The sequence below is a fragment of the Electrophorus electricus genome, chromosome 1 (genome assembly GCF_041902795.1).
Source record: "Electrophorus electricus isolate QZ-2024a chromosome 1, ASM4190279v1, whole genome shotgun sequence".
NCBI classification, from domain to species: domain Eukaryota; kingdom Metazoa; phylum Chordata; class Actinopteri; order Gymnotiformes; family Gymnotidae; genus Electrophorus; species Electrophorus electricus.
The window spans coordinates 11,818,821-11,832,172 of NC_137497.1; the positions used below are offsets into that span (position 1 = coordinate 11,818,821).

At 42.2% G+C, this 13,352-nt stretch overlaps 1 protein-coding gene across 1 annotated transcript in view; it reads right to left on the bottom strand.

The window, feature by feature from the left end:
* Positions 1–12,980, bottom strand: part of LOC145651851 (NACHT, LRR and PYD domains-containing protein 3-like) — a 31,601-nt gene extending 18,621 nt beyond the window's left edge. Inside the window, exons 1-5 of the mRNA XM_081700371.1 lie at positions 12,471–12,980; positions 12,270–12,347; positions 8,725–9,002; positions 4,305–4,346; positions 349–2,137 (exon numbers count right to left, since the gene is read on the bottom strand). Of these exons, the coding sequence (XP_081556497.1) occupies positions 349–2,137; positions 4,305–4,346; positions 8,725–9,001 (2,108 nt within the window). The 5' untranslated portion in view covers position 9,002; positions 12,270–12,347; positions 12,471–12,980. The remainder of the gene's footprint in view (positions 1–348; positions 2,138–4,304; positions 4,347–8,724; positions 9,003–12,269; positions 12,348–12,470) is intronic.
* Between the last annotated feature and the right edge of the window lie 372 nt (positions 12,981–13,352).

The following is a 13,352-nucleotide window of genomic DNA, read 5'->3' on the forward strand; positions in this document are numbered from 1 at the left end:
TTCTGAGTGTTTGCCAGAGAAACCAGTGGGACATTTGAATTACAGAATGACAGTCATGTGTTGCATTCCAACTGGTAAGAAGACACTGCAGTCATTTTGGAATGCACTGGTCTGCTCTTAAGATAAAGGCTTGTCTGTTCTTTAATGTTGTTGCTGTCAGAAAAGCCATTCCCCAAAGTTTACCATTCAAAATATACTTACAGTACAACCTTTTACCACTGCAAATGAAAACTATTGTTCAGTTTGCACTGACTGAGAAATACATTCACATAATTTGATTAGTTACAGAAGGAGCTTCAGTAATAAAAACCTTAAAAAATTAAAATGATTAATCCAAAAGATACTTACAGAGCTCGCCTGGTATTTTTCAACACTGGAAGTAATTCCTTCAGTCCTTTATCTGATGGCCTGAATTTCTTCAGCTCAAATTTCTCTTGAATCTCCTCTGACATCAGCAGCACAAACACCAGAGCTGAACACTGTGCAGATGAGAGTGTCTGTGTTGAGAGGTCCCCTGAGTTCAGGAAGGTCTGTATTTCACTTATCAGAGAGTTGTCTTTCAGTTCACTCAAGCAGTGGAATAGATTGATAGTCTTTTCAAAGGATTTTGTTCTCTTGATGGTTTTCTTGACGTAGTTCACAGTCTCCTCTAAACTCTCTTCTCTGATGTCCAGTTCTGGGTGTAAACTCCTCAGGAGCCTCTGATTGGACTGCAGTGAGAGGCCGAAGAGGAAACGGAGGAAAAGGTCCAGGTGCCCATTTTCACTACTCATGGCTTTATCTACTGCTGTATTGAGCAGATCACACAGTCTGTGTTTTATCATCCACTTAATTTTCTCCAGTGGGGTTTTAAGGAGTGGGTTGCCTTTATCCCTGAATGTTAGGAACACAAATACAGCAGCAAGAAACTCCTGGAAGCTTAAATGCACAAAGCTGTAGATCCTCCCCTCCTGTTTAAAAATGTGTGTACAAATTCCAGAGTACACTAAAGCCTCACAGACATCAATACCACAGTCTTTCAGATCTTTCTCATAGAACAGAAGTTGTCCTTTTTGCAGCTGAAGAAAGGCTAACTTTCCAAGCTTCACAATATCCAGCACCTCTGCTCTTTTTGTCTTAGATGAAACTGCATTGTTAGTGCTTTGCTTTGTGTTGTATTTCTTAGTCTTTTGATCTGTGAAAAACAGCAGGAAATGTAGGTACATTTCTGTCAGAGTTGTTGGAGCATTTTTCATGTCCGCACCTTCCTTCAGCATTTTCTGAAACACAGTGGCTGAGATCCTGCAGACGACGGGTATGTGACACAAGATGTGAAGGCTTCTTGCAGTCTTAATGTGTGATATAATTCTGCTGGCTTGATCTTCATCTCTGACTCTCTTCCTGAAGTACTCCTCCTTCTGTGGGTTATTGAATCCACGGATTTCTGTAACAGGGTTAAAGTATTGGTCATTTATCTTACTGACTGCTGCAGGTCGTGAAGTGATCCAGAGGAGAGCAGAAGGAAGCAGTTCTCCATTTATGAGGTTTGTTATTAGTTTATCAAGAGTAGTCTTTTCATTCACATTAGATACCTTCTTCTGATGAAGATCTAGAGGAATTCTACTTTCATCCAGTCCATCCAGTATGAAAAGCAGCTGATGTTTTTCATTTAATATCTCCTTTTCATCTCCAGAATGGAGTTCTTGATGGAAGTAAAGAAGTAGTTTTGAGAGGCTGTACTTTTCATCCTTGATCAAGTTCAGCTCTCGAAATGGGAGGTATATGATGAAATCTATGTCCTGGTTGCACTTCTCTTCAGCCCAGTCAAGAATGAACTTGTGCACAGAGACTGTTTTTCCCACTCCAGCTATTCCCAATGTCAGGACTTTAGTACCATGCTTGTTTTCAGTAGACTGCACTTTGAAGAGGTCACTGAGTGTGATTGGTGTTTCTTCTGTTTTGGGGTAAAAGTCCTCCACCTGTCTCACTTCATGTTTTGTGTTCACTCCTCCTGTGCATTCTTTGATCATGTAAACTTCAGTGTAAGTGTCTTTTATAGGCACACGATCACATTCTATTGACGCCTCCTCACACAAGTTCCCAAATTTTTGCTTATATTTCATTTTCATTCTCCTGCTGAGATCACTTTTTCCTCCACCTGTTAAAAAATGGGAAGAAAAAAGTTATGTGCATGATTCTTATAACTTGTGTCTGAAAGTGTTTTATTGTAATTTCAAAATGTTAACTTTATGGCTGCTACCGGTGACTGCTATGTTCAGGGTAGCATGTCACTGATTGCTATGCACAACTCGCTCTACATATGCCCAGTACTGTGTACTGTACTAAATAATTGCACTGTCTACTCATTTTGTTTTTGCCCTTCCTGTATTTATTATTGTTTATTTAATGTTTATTTATTGACATTTTGCACTATATTGGACTGTCTGCACTTGTGTAGCATGTTGTCTGTTGCACTGTTGTTTTTGTGTTGCACCATGGTCCTGGAGGAACATTGTCTCGTTTTTGTTGTGAACTTGTATATAGCTGAAATGACAGTAAAACCTCTTTGAACTTGAACTTTGAACTTGAACTTTGTCATGTTCTCTCTCCATTTTTTTTACTAATGTAGAGTAGAATAACTATCAGTAGTAGTACCAAATAAGGCGACATCAAAAAGATCCCAAATGATAGTCAAAGTCTTTAGCATTGCTCAGAGGTAGAACAGTCAGTAATGGCTCATTGAGTCCTTCAATGAACCAAGCTGGATATTAGTTCTTTGTTTCTGCTACTTTGCTTTGTCTTATCTCTTTGGATTATCTCTCAGTTCTACTTCTATTAGTTCATAATCACAGTGTGTGTGCAGTACTTTACTTGTGCAGTAACTGTTTAGGTCTCATCATAGTACAGAGACCACTCTGATTAAAGTAGTTAATGACCTGTTGTTGGTTTATGACCAGAGGTGTGTATCTTTGCCTGTATTGCTTTATCTCAGTGCAGCATTTGATACTGAAGATCATAACATTTTACTAGATAGGCTCTAAAATGCTGTTTGGATTAGGAGACTAGCCCTTTCCTGGTGTAGATCTAACTGATCTTCGCTCATGTAAATCACATTTCTAGGACAGCCTTTTTCCACCTCAGGAACATTGCAAAGATTAGAAACATAGTATAATTAGAAATTAGAAATTAGATTAGAAACATATTATAATTACAAGATGCAAAAAAACCTAGTCCATGTGTTTCTCACTTCCAGATTGGACTACTATAACATCTTACTATCTGGTTGTACCACTAAGTGCATAAACAAGCTCCAGTTAGTTCACAATGCAGCAGCCAGAGTTCTTACTAGAACTAGAAAGTTTGATCACACTACACTGCATTGGCTACCAGTAAAATTCTGTATTAATTATAAAATGACCTACAAAGAAATGAAGAGCCCTACACTACCATAGTGAATTCTTGGTCTGTTATATTCCACTACGTCTGCTTAGATCAAAAGGTGCAGGCTGTTTATTAATACATAAAATAAATAAATCTACCATAGGGCCCAGAGGTTTTCCCTATAAAGCTCCCACTCTATGGAATAACCTTCCTGTATATATTTGAGAGTATTGTATATTCAGACATTCTATTAACTACTTCCCATCTTCAGTAAAGATCTGGGGTTCATGGGCATTGAGAGTTATGGTAAACTGGGATGTTGTGTCACTTCATCTCTCATCATTCTAGTTTGTTGACTGAGAGCAGTGGAGTGCTAATGTTCTAGGGATGTGCCTCATGCCTGTGTTTCAATCTAGATCCTTTTAGCTGTGCTGCCGTAGTTAGTTCTGCCATCTTTGCACGTTATATACCCCTTTTTTACACACTTTACTATTTGATCAGGCCTAATAATCCGCGCTGTCTTTCTGCCGAGGTACATCTACATCCTGATGTTGCTCAGCCTTGACCCATCTCAGCTACTGTGGCTCCTCCCACCCCAACCCTCCACTGCTGTGGCTCCTCCCACCCTAAACCATTAACATGTTGCTCCTTCCACCTCCCCCCAAGCCACTTACTTCTCCACCCTGGTTCTCTTCCCCCTGAACATTGAGAAGCTCTAGACTGGCTGGGCAGCTGTTCCTAAGTCACTCCTGTGGCAGATTGATTTTGTACTCTAGACTAGATCTTGTAGAACCCAGAATAGATCTTCTAGTACCAGACTAGGACTTCTAGAACCACGACTAGGACTTTATTAGAACCAAGGATACTGCTTCTGTTGCTTACTTGAGCATGTTGCTTAAAGTAATATATATTCATGCCTGAAGGTGTGTCTGGGTTGAATTTACCTGCTGGACCCTTAGCAGTCGACTCTTCACATTTGTCTCCACCTGTGAGAACAGACATCAGAGTAAAGAGCAGAAAATATAAAACCTACTTTACTAATGGTGAGTAAATCCTGTGTGCAATTTTTGGTTGACTGCTATGTTTAAAAATACACTGAACATTTCTTAATTGACATTTTGTAAATTATATAGTCTGTGTTAAAAAACACATCCTATTTGTTTGCAATGTTTATTAATATACCAGATGATTTTGAGTTTTGCCATATTCTACTTTGTAATTTATTAATTGAGATCACTAATAAAAGAAAATTAGGTTCTTTGAATATATAAAATAAATATGTAAACTGTAAGTGAAAGAAAACAAAAAGTGAAATTTGTCCAGATTTTCTACATAGTGGCATTTGGCTCTGATTCTACAGAAGGAACTGTATCTCTCTCTGGTCAGGAGTGTGGTGTCCCTGTTTCATCCTCAGAGACACTGGAGCTGCTCAGTCTTTTCTTTTAGAGGGAGTGTTACGTCTGTCTGACCAAACAGCTACAGGACAGCAAGTGTTGGTGAGGGGTGTCAACATGGGCTTTACTGAGGTGCCTGCACTCCTCTCTTCTGACTGTGTAACTGACAGTTGTGGTGGGTGTGTGCCCATCACTTCCAGTTATTGTATATGATGATTTGGCTGGAGGTGATGTGTGGAGAAGTTCCATTGTGGTCTCTTCTACAGTCTTATTGCATAGAGCTTGACTGAAGAAGGTGTTCCATGGTTATTATTTGCCATTTGTGAAGTTGTTCAGGATAGCACAGGTTTTAGTCCCAATGATCTGGTGTTTGCACCTAAGTGATAGGATAACATGAAAAATGATTTCTACCCCAGTGCTGTCAGGCTGAAGAACAGTTTCTACCCCAGTGCTGTAAATAAAGACACTTGACCTCAGCACACAGGGCAATAAAGAGACTTGACCTCAGCACACAGGGCAATAAAGACGCCTGACCTCAGCACACAGGGCAATAAAGACTCTTGACCTCAGCACACAGGGCAATAAAGATGCCTGACCTCAGCACACAGGGCAATAAAGACTCTTGACTTCAGCACACAGGGTAATAAAGACACCTGACCTCAGCACACAGGGTAATAAAGACTCTTGACCTCAGCACACAGGGCAATAAAGACTCTTGACCTCAGCACACAGGGCAATAAAGACTCTTGACCTCAGCACACAGGGTAATAAAGACTCTTGACCTCAGCACACAGGGCAATAAAGGCTCTTGACCTCAGCACACAGGGCAATAAAGACGCCTGACCTCAGCACACAGGGCAATAAAGACTCTTGACCTCAGCACACATTGCAATAAAGACTCTTGACCTCAGCACACAGGGCAATAAAGACACCTGACCTCAGCACACAGGGCAATAAAGACTCTTGACCTCAGCACACAGGGCAATAAAGATGCCTGACCTCAGCACACAGGGCAATAAAGACACCTGACCTCAGCACACAGGGCAATAAAGACACTTCACCTCAGCACACAGGGCAATAAAGACTCTTGACCTCAGCACACAGGGCAATAAAGACTCTTGACCTCAGCACACAGGGCAATAAAGACACCTGTCCTCAGCACACAGGGCAATAAAGACACCTGACCTCAGCACACAGGGCAATAAAGACACTTCACCTCAGCACACAGGGCAATAAAGGCACTTCACCTCAGCACACAGGGCAATAAAGACTCTTGACCTCAGCACACAGGGCAATAAAGACTCTTGACCTCAGCACACAGGGCAATAAAGACACCTGACCTCAGCACACAGGGCAATAAAGACACTTGACCTCAGCACACAGGGCAATAAAGACTCTTGACCTCAGCACACAGGGCAATAAAGACTCTTGACCTCAGCACACAGGGCAATAAAGACACCTGACCTCAGCACACAGGGCAATAAAGACTCTTGACCTCAGCACACAGGGCAATAAAGACGCCTGACCTCAGCACACAGGGCAATAAAGACGTCTGACCTCAGCACACAGGGTAATAAAGACACCTGACCTCAGCACACAGGGCAATAAAGACTCTTGACCTCAGCACACAGGGCAATAAAGACGCCTGACCTCAGCACACAGGGCAATAAAGACTCTTGACCTCAGCACACAGGGCAATAAAGACACCTGACCTCAGCACACAGGGCAATAAAGACACTTCACCTCAGCACACAGGGCAATAAAGGCACTTCACCTCAGCACACAGGGCAATAAAGACTCTTGACCTCAGCACACAGGGCAATAAAGACTCTTGACCTCAGCACACAGGGCAATAAAGACACCTGACCTCAGCACACAGGGCAATAAAGACACCTGACCTCAGCACACAGGGCAATAAAGACACTTCACCTCAGCACACAGGGCAATAAAGGCACTTCACCTCAGCACACAGGGCAATAAAGACTCTTGACCTCAGCACACAGGGCAATAAAGACTCTTGACCTCAGCACACAGGGCAATAAAGACACCTGACCTCAGCACACAGGGCAATAAAGACACTTGACCTCAGCACACAGGGCAATAAAGACTCTTGACCTCAGCACACAGGGCAATAAAGACTCTTGACCTCAGCACACAGGGCAATAAAGACACCTGACCTCAGCACACAGGGCAATAAAGACTCTTGACCTCAGCACACAGGGCAATAAAGACGCCTGACCTCAGCACACAGGGTAATAAAGACACCTGACCTCAGCACACAGGGCAATAAAGACTCTTGACCTCAGCACACAGGGCAATAAAGACACTTAGCCTCAGCACACAGGGCAATAAAGACGCGTGACCTCAGCACACAGGGCACTAAAGACTCTTGACCTCAGCACACATTGCAATAAAGACTCTTGACCTCAGCACACATTGCAATAAAGACACCTGACCTCAGCACACAGGGCAATAAAGACACCTGACCTCAGCACACAGGGCAATAAAGACGCCTGACCTCAGCACACAGGGCAATAAAGACTCTTGACCTCAGCACACAGGGCAATAAAGACACCTGACCTCAGCACACAGGGCAATAAAGACTCTTGACCTCAACACACAGGGCAATAAAGACTCTTGACCTCAGCACACAGGGTAATAAAGACTCTTGACCTCAGCACACAGGGCAATAAAGACACCTGACCTCAGCACACAGGGCAATAAAGACTCTTGACCTCAGCACACAGGGCAATAAAGACACCTGAACTCAGCACACAGGGCAATAAAGACTCTTGACCTCAGCACACAGGGTCATAAAGACTCTTGACCTCAGCACACAGGGCAATAAAGACACCTGACCTCAGCACACAGGGCAATAAAGACTCTTGACCTCAGCACACAGGGCAATAAAGACACCTGACCTCAGCACACAGGGCAATAAAGACTCTTGACCTCAGCACACAGGGTCATAAAGACTCTTGACCTCAGCACACAGGGCAATAAAGACTCTTGACCTCAGCACACAGGGCAATAAAGACTCTTGACCTCAGCACACAGGGCAATAAAGACACTTGACCTCAGCACACAGGGCAATAAAGACACCTGACCTCAGCACACAGGGCAATAAAGACACATGACCTCAGCACACAGGGCAATAAAGACGCCTGACCTCAGCACACAGGGCAATAAAGACTCTTGACCTCAACACACAGGGCAATAAAGACTCTTGACCTCAGCACACAGGGCAATAAAGAATCTTGACCTCAGCACACAGGGTAATAAAGACACTTGACCTCAGCACACATTGCAATAAAGACTCTTGACCTCAGCACACAGGGCAATAAAGATGCTTGACCTCAGCACACAGGGTAATAAAGACTCTTGACCTCAGCACACAGGGCAATAAAGACTCTTGACCTCAACACACAGGGCAATAAAGACTCTTGACCTCAGCACACAGGGCAATAAAGACACCTGACCTCAGCACACAGGGTAATAAAGACGCCTGACCTCAGCACACAGGGTAATAAAGACTCTTGACCTCAGCACACAGGGTAATAAAGACGCCTGACCTCAGCACACAGGGCAATAAAGACGCCTGACCTCAGCACACAGGGCAATAAAGACTCTTGACCTCAGCACACAGGGCAATAAAGACTCTTGACCTCAGCACACAGGGTAATAAAGACGCCTGACCTCAGCACACAGGGCAATAAAGACTCTTGACCTCAGCACACAGGGTAATAAAGACGCGTGACCTCAGCACACAGGGCAATAAAGACTCTTGACCTCAGCACTCACGTCTCCCTCCCTCCCTGCCCATGTCACTGGCTGTGCTGTGTGTATAAATTAACTAAGCATTGTTTTCCACTACATTCTTTGCCTATTGAGTTCAATAACAAAACAAAACCAAATGCTATCAGCAAATAAATCCTGAAATAGTGAGTTTAAAAAGTGAACATGATTTCACCTGATTTATTTTCACTGTGTTTGATTCTCAGGCTCTCAGCCAGTTGGTTGTGGTTCATCTTCTTCAGGATGTCCAGTGTGATCTCCACAGCTCCATCTGGGTCATATTTCTGCACCATCTTGTCCACAGTGTCAAGTCTGTCTGTATTCTCCAGATGGGACTTTGGGATGCGTTTGTCATCTTCTACACTGTTGGTCAGATGCCACTGGAACTTCTTCAGGTCCTCTATCTTCAGCTCTTCTAGAATGTCCAGCAGTAGTTTTGAAATGTTGTCCATCCTGAATCCAGACAACAGACTCCAGATTACTGAAGGTTCACAAACATGTTCAATGGTTTATGTTCACAGTGCAGGAATAGACAGAGGAGTGAATGTGAGTGTGTTGGGTGAAGTGTGCTGTGTGAGTGATATAGAGAGGAGTGAATGGGAGTGTGCTGGCTGAAGTGTGCTGTGTGAGTGATGTAGAGAGGAGTGAATGTGAGTGTGCTGGGTGAAGTGTGCTGTGTGAGTGATGTAGAGAGGAGTGAATGTGAGTGTGTTGGGTGAAGTGTGCTGTGTGAGTGATGTAGTGAGGAGTGAATGTGAGTGTGTTGGGTGAAGTGTGCTGTGTAAGTGATGTAGTGAGGAGTGAATGTGAGTGTGTTGGGTGAAGTGTGCTGTGTGAGTGATGTAGTGAGGAGTGAACGTAGGGAAAAGATTATCATTTATTATTGATTAATTACCAAATTAAATTAGTTCATATTTTGTGCAGGGACCGAATGCCATTGTTTCAAATATACTTGCCATTATATCCAACTTAATGAATAAATGTGAAGTTTACTGATTAATGAATAACACAAATATTTAGCGGACTTGTGGACAAATGAAAAGGGAAAGAGAGAAGAAAGAAAAAAGAAAAAAAAGAAAAAATTTAAATAAGATGTGTGACATTTGCCCGAATGCCGCAGGGAATGGAACAGGATGCACAGACTCCCTCGACTTTTGTACATTTAATGACATTAAACATTTAAGAGAAGGGTGGCACTCACACATAACATTAACAGTGAACATAAATACACTTAACGCTAAGGATAACATAGGCTATACAGACAATAACATGAGCTACACAAACATGGATACTAACATTATGCTAACAAACAATGACCTACGCTAAGGCACTGACGGTGGTTTAAATAGGCAGACACACACTCAACGTTAAACCCCATACAGGTGCGTGCCATCACGGGGTTGTGGCTATAAACAAGAGTGAACCCCCCACACGTGGCAGGCCGTACCACGTGACTTGTGGGGGGGGAGCGTCCCGTGATGAGATGAGCAGAGAAGAATGACTTCCAATAAAGTGGATTGAGTAATCAAGTGACCCAGACCTACACACACAACTTAGTTAAAGCTAACTAGGCAAGAGGCTACTATGGCTAAATTAATTAATTAGCGAGAATTGAGTAAAAATGTCTGAAAGGGAAGAACACCTATCTGGGGAATCCTAATGGGAACTTAGACCTGAGGTCACTATCTGAGCTAACAGGGGAGAAAAATAAATCTGTACAGAATTATTTATGTGAATGATGGCTCATGGCTGGCACCCAGAGCTTATCCTGTGAATGAAGTAGATGATCTTGTGTTTCGAGGTCAGTCAAGGGTCAGATAATCACTCTGCTCAGGGAGAGTTTGCAGAGCTTCGGAGTGGCTGAATTCTGGATGAATTTACACCACACATATTTCCCAACTTTTCTCTGCACTGTCAGTGACCCTAGCTCATCACCCAAGTTTTTCCAAGATGGCAAAATAGGCTGGGCCGAATCTTTTGGACAGCCCTGAACTTCGCCAGAGTTCCTGAGATTTAGCAAAGGTATTTCAGGAAGCACACAAGTTTGTAGCCAGGTGATGTAAACTGTTTTAATCCTAAAGCTGGCGGTTGGCTAGATTAAAACTAATTATGGTTGGCCAAACAGAACAAATCCTAATTCTACCAACAACAAAAAGAAAATGATTAAGTTGACGGTGTAGTGAAGAGCAAATGAAATGAGTTTAGATAGATTTGCAGACTGGGTCTAAGACAAACATATAAAATAAAACACTGTTATAATTATGTAATTCTTCTCATGAGAGGTGCAGCCTTTAAGTTACTTCTTGTAGAGTTTGAACTGACTGTCCGATACTGAGAATTGATTTTTAACTACTGATCTCGGGGGCAGCGTGGAAGGAATGGCTCAACAGCTCTGTTCATGCATATTCATAGTTTCTTTGTCTCAATCTCAGGCTTTGATTCAGTCAGGCATTTATCTCGAGTTAGCTTACAAGACACGATTAATTCAATATAGTAAAAAGGAAAGAAAGGGGGAATAAACAACTGGAACACATACTGATATATTGCTACTTGGGGTTGGGTGGTAATCGTCTTGTCATGGTACGCTCTCCTTCCCTCTGATCACATGGTATGGCCCACCGCATGCAGTGGGCTCACTGTTAACTGTTCATGCTGACTTGTTTGTAACCACGCCCCCTTTTAGCACACACCTGCACCCAGTTCTTGGTTTCGTTTATGTATGTATTTAAATGCCTGTTTGTGTGTAGTTTGCAGTCGGTCATTGTTCATGTTAAATGTTAGGTGTGTTCACAGTAGATGTTCATGGTGTACTGGATGTTGCGTGTGAATGCCGTTAATGTGTGTTGTTTATCTTTTCTTTTTTACGTTAATAAGTGTGTGTCTCCGTCGAGAGAGGTCTGTGCGCCCTGCTCCTTGCCCTGCGGCACTCGGGCCGTCACATGTCATTTAAGCCGTAATAGGTGGGAACAATTTTATCACACTAATTTCACCTGAGCGCTTAGTCCACATATTTCTAAATGAAAAGAAAAAGTTCTTACCACCAATATAAAGCTCATAACTATATATAGGAAACAGTTACATTTTTCATTAAGAGAAAGCATGATTGTTACACAAATATTATAACTGTTCTCATATTAATAGATCAAATAGTGTTCCTCTGTCTATTATACTTGAAATGAAGAGGTAATCACATAATAGCAAGTATAAAGGATAATATGCGAATACAGCAATGACAGGTTAATTCATAGGTAAACTGCATTCACCATACTGGGACTGTCTATGCTCACGCTCAGAGCCTTTCAAAGACAGGGAAAGTTAACATACATTTATAAAGAGGGACTCAGAACAGTTCAGGTTGAAGAACCTGTTAAAGTCACTAAGGGGCACTGTGGATTCATAGTCCACACAATCAAATATCTTGTTGGATTCATGAGAATTAATAAAGAATATTTTCCTTATTTGAGTTTGGTCTTGTTGCAGTGCAAAGCGAACACTTTGTACAGGAAAGGTTAAAATCCAGTATTCCAGGAATGTGGACTTTTAATAAGTCTTGCAGATCTAGGCATTCTGGCATGTGAATTTGACCTTAAGTTTACATGATTGGTTTTCTGAATCTGGCCGTATGGTTGGTTTTATGAATCTTACTGAAGGTCATAATTACTAACAGAGAGAAACACACGAGATTACAGCAATATCTACGAAACATGAGGACAGTGTTACCTTTACTGGGTTCAGTCTGCAAGTCTTCAGGAAGAATGTCTGGTTCTGTCTTCATCAGGATGTCCAGAGTTTACAGAACTACAGCAGATAACATTAATTTATGTTAAAACACTCACTTTATCTATTGTTTCACTACTGCACTTTTCACCACTGTAGCTCGTCATAATAAGCAGTTATTACTATAAATACACCTGTACACACACTCTCTGTTTCTTCACTGGAGTTCACCTGTACACACACTGTCTGTTTCTATCTGAACAATAATCTGGTTGCACCTTTTTTCTCTTTAGAAAGAACCAAGCCAGTATGAGAATTTTTAAGTGCCATTACATCACAAGAGTAGAAGAACAAGCCTTGTCTTGTTACGATTAGCAAATCGCCCTCTGTGTGTGTGTTTATAACATATCTACCTATGTGTGCAAGTTTATTCAATATCTCCCTCTGTGTATGTGTGTTATACCATAGCTCCCTTTGTGTGTATGTGTGTGTGTGTGTGTATGTTTATACCATAGCTCCCTCTGTGTGTGTTTATACCATAGCTCCCTCTGTGTGTGTGTGTGTGTGTTTATACCATAGCTCCCTCTGTATGTGTTTATACCATATCTCCCTCTGTGTGTGTGTGTGTTTATACCATAGCTCCCTCTGTATGTGTTTATACCATATCTCCCTCTGTGTGTGTGTGTGTTTATACCATATCTCCCTCTGTGCGTGTGTGTGTGTTTATACCATATCTCCCTCTGTGTGTGTGTGTGTGTGTGTGTTTATACCATATCTCCCTCTGTGTGTGTGTGTGTGTGTGTTTATACCATATCTCCCTCTGTGTGTGTGTGTTTATACCATATCTCCCTCTGTGTGTGTGTGTGTATGTGTATGTTTATACCATAGCTCCCTCTGTGTGTGTTTATACCATATCTCCCTCTGTGTGTGTGTGTGTGTGTGTTTATACCATATCTCCCTCTCTGTGTGTGTGTTTATACCATTGCTCCCTCTGTGTGTGTGTGTGTTTATACCATATCTCCCTCTGTGTGCGTGTGTGTGTGTTTATACCATATCTCCCTCTGTGTGTGTGTGTGTTTATACCAT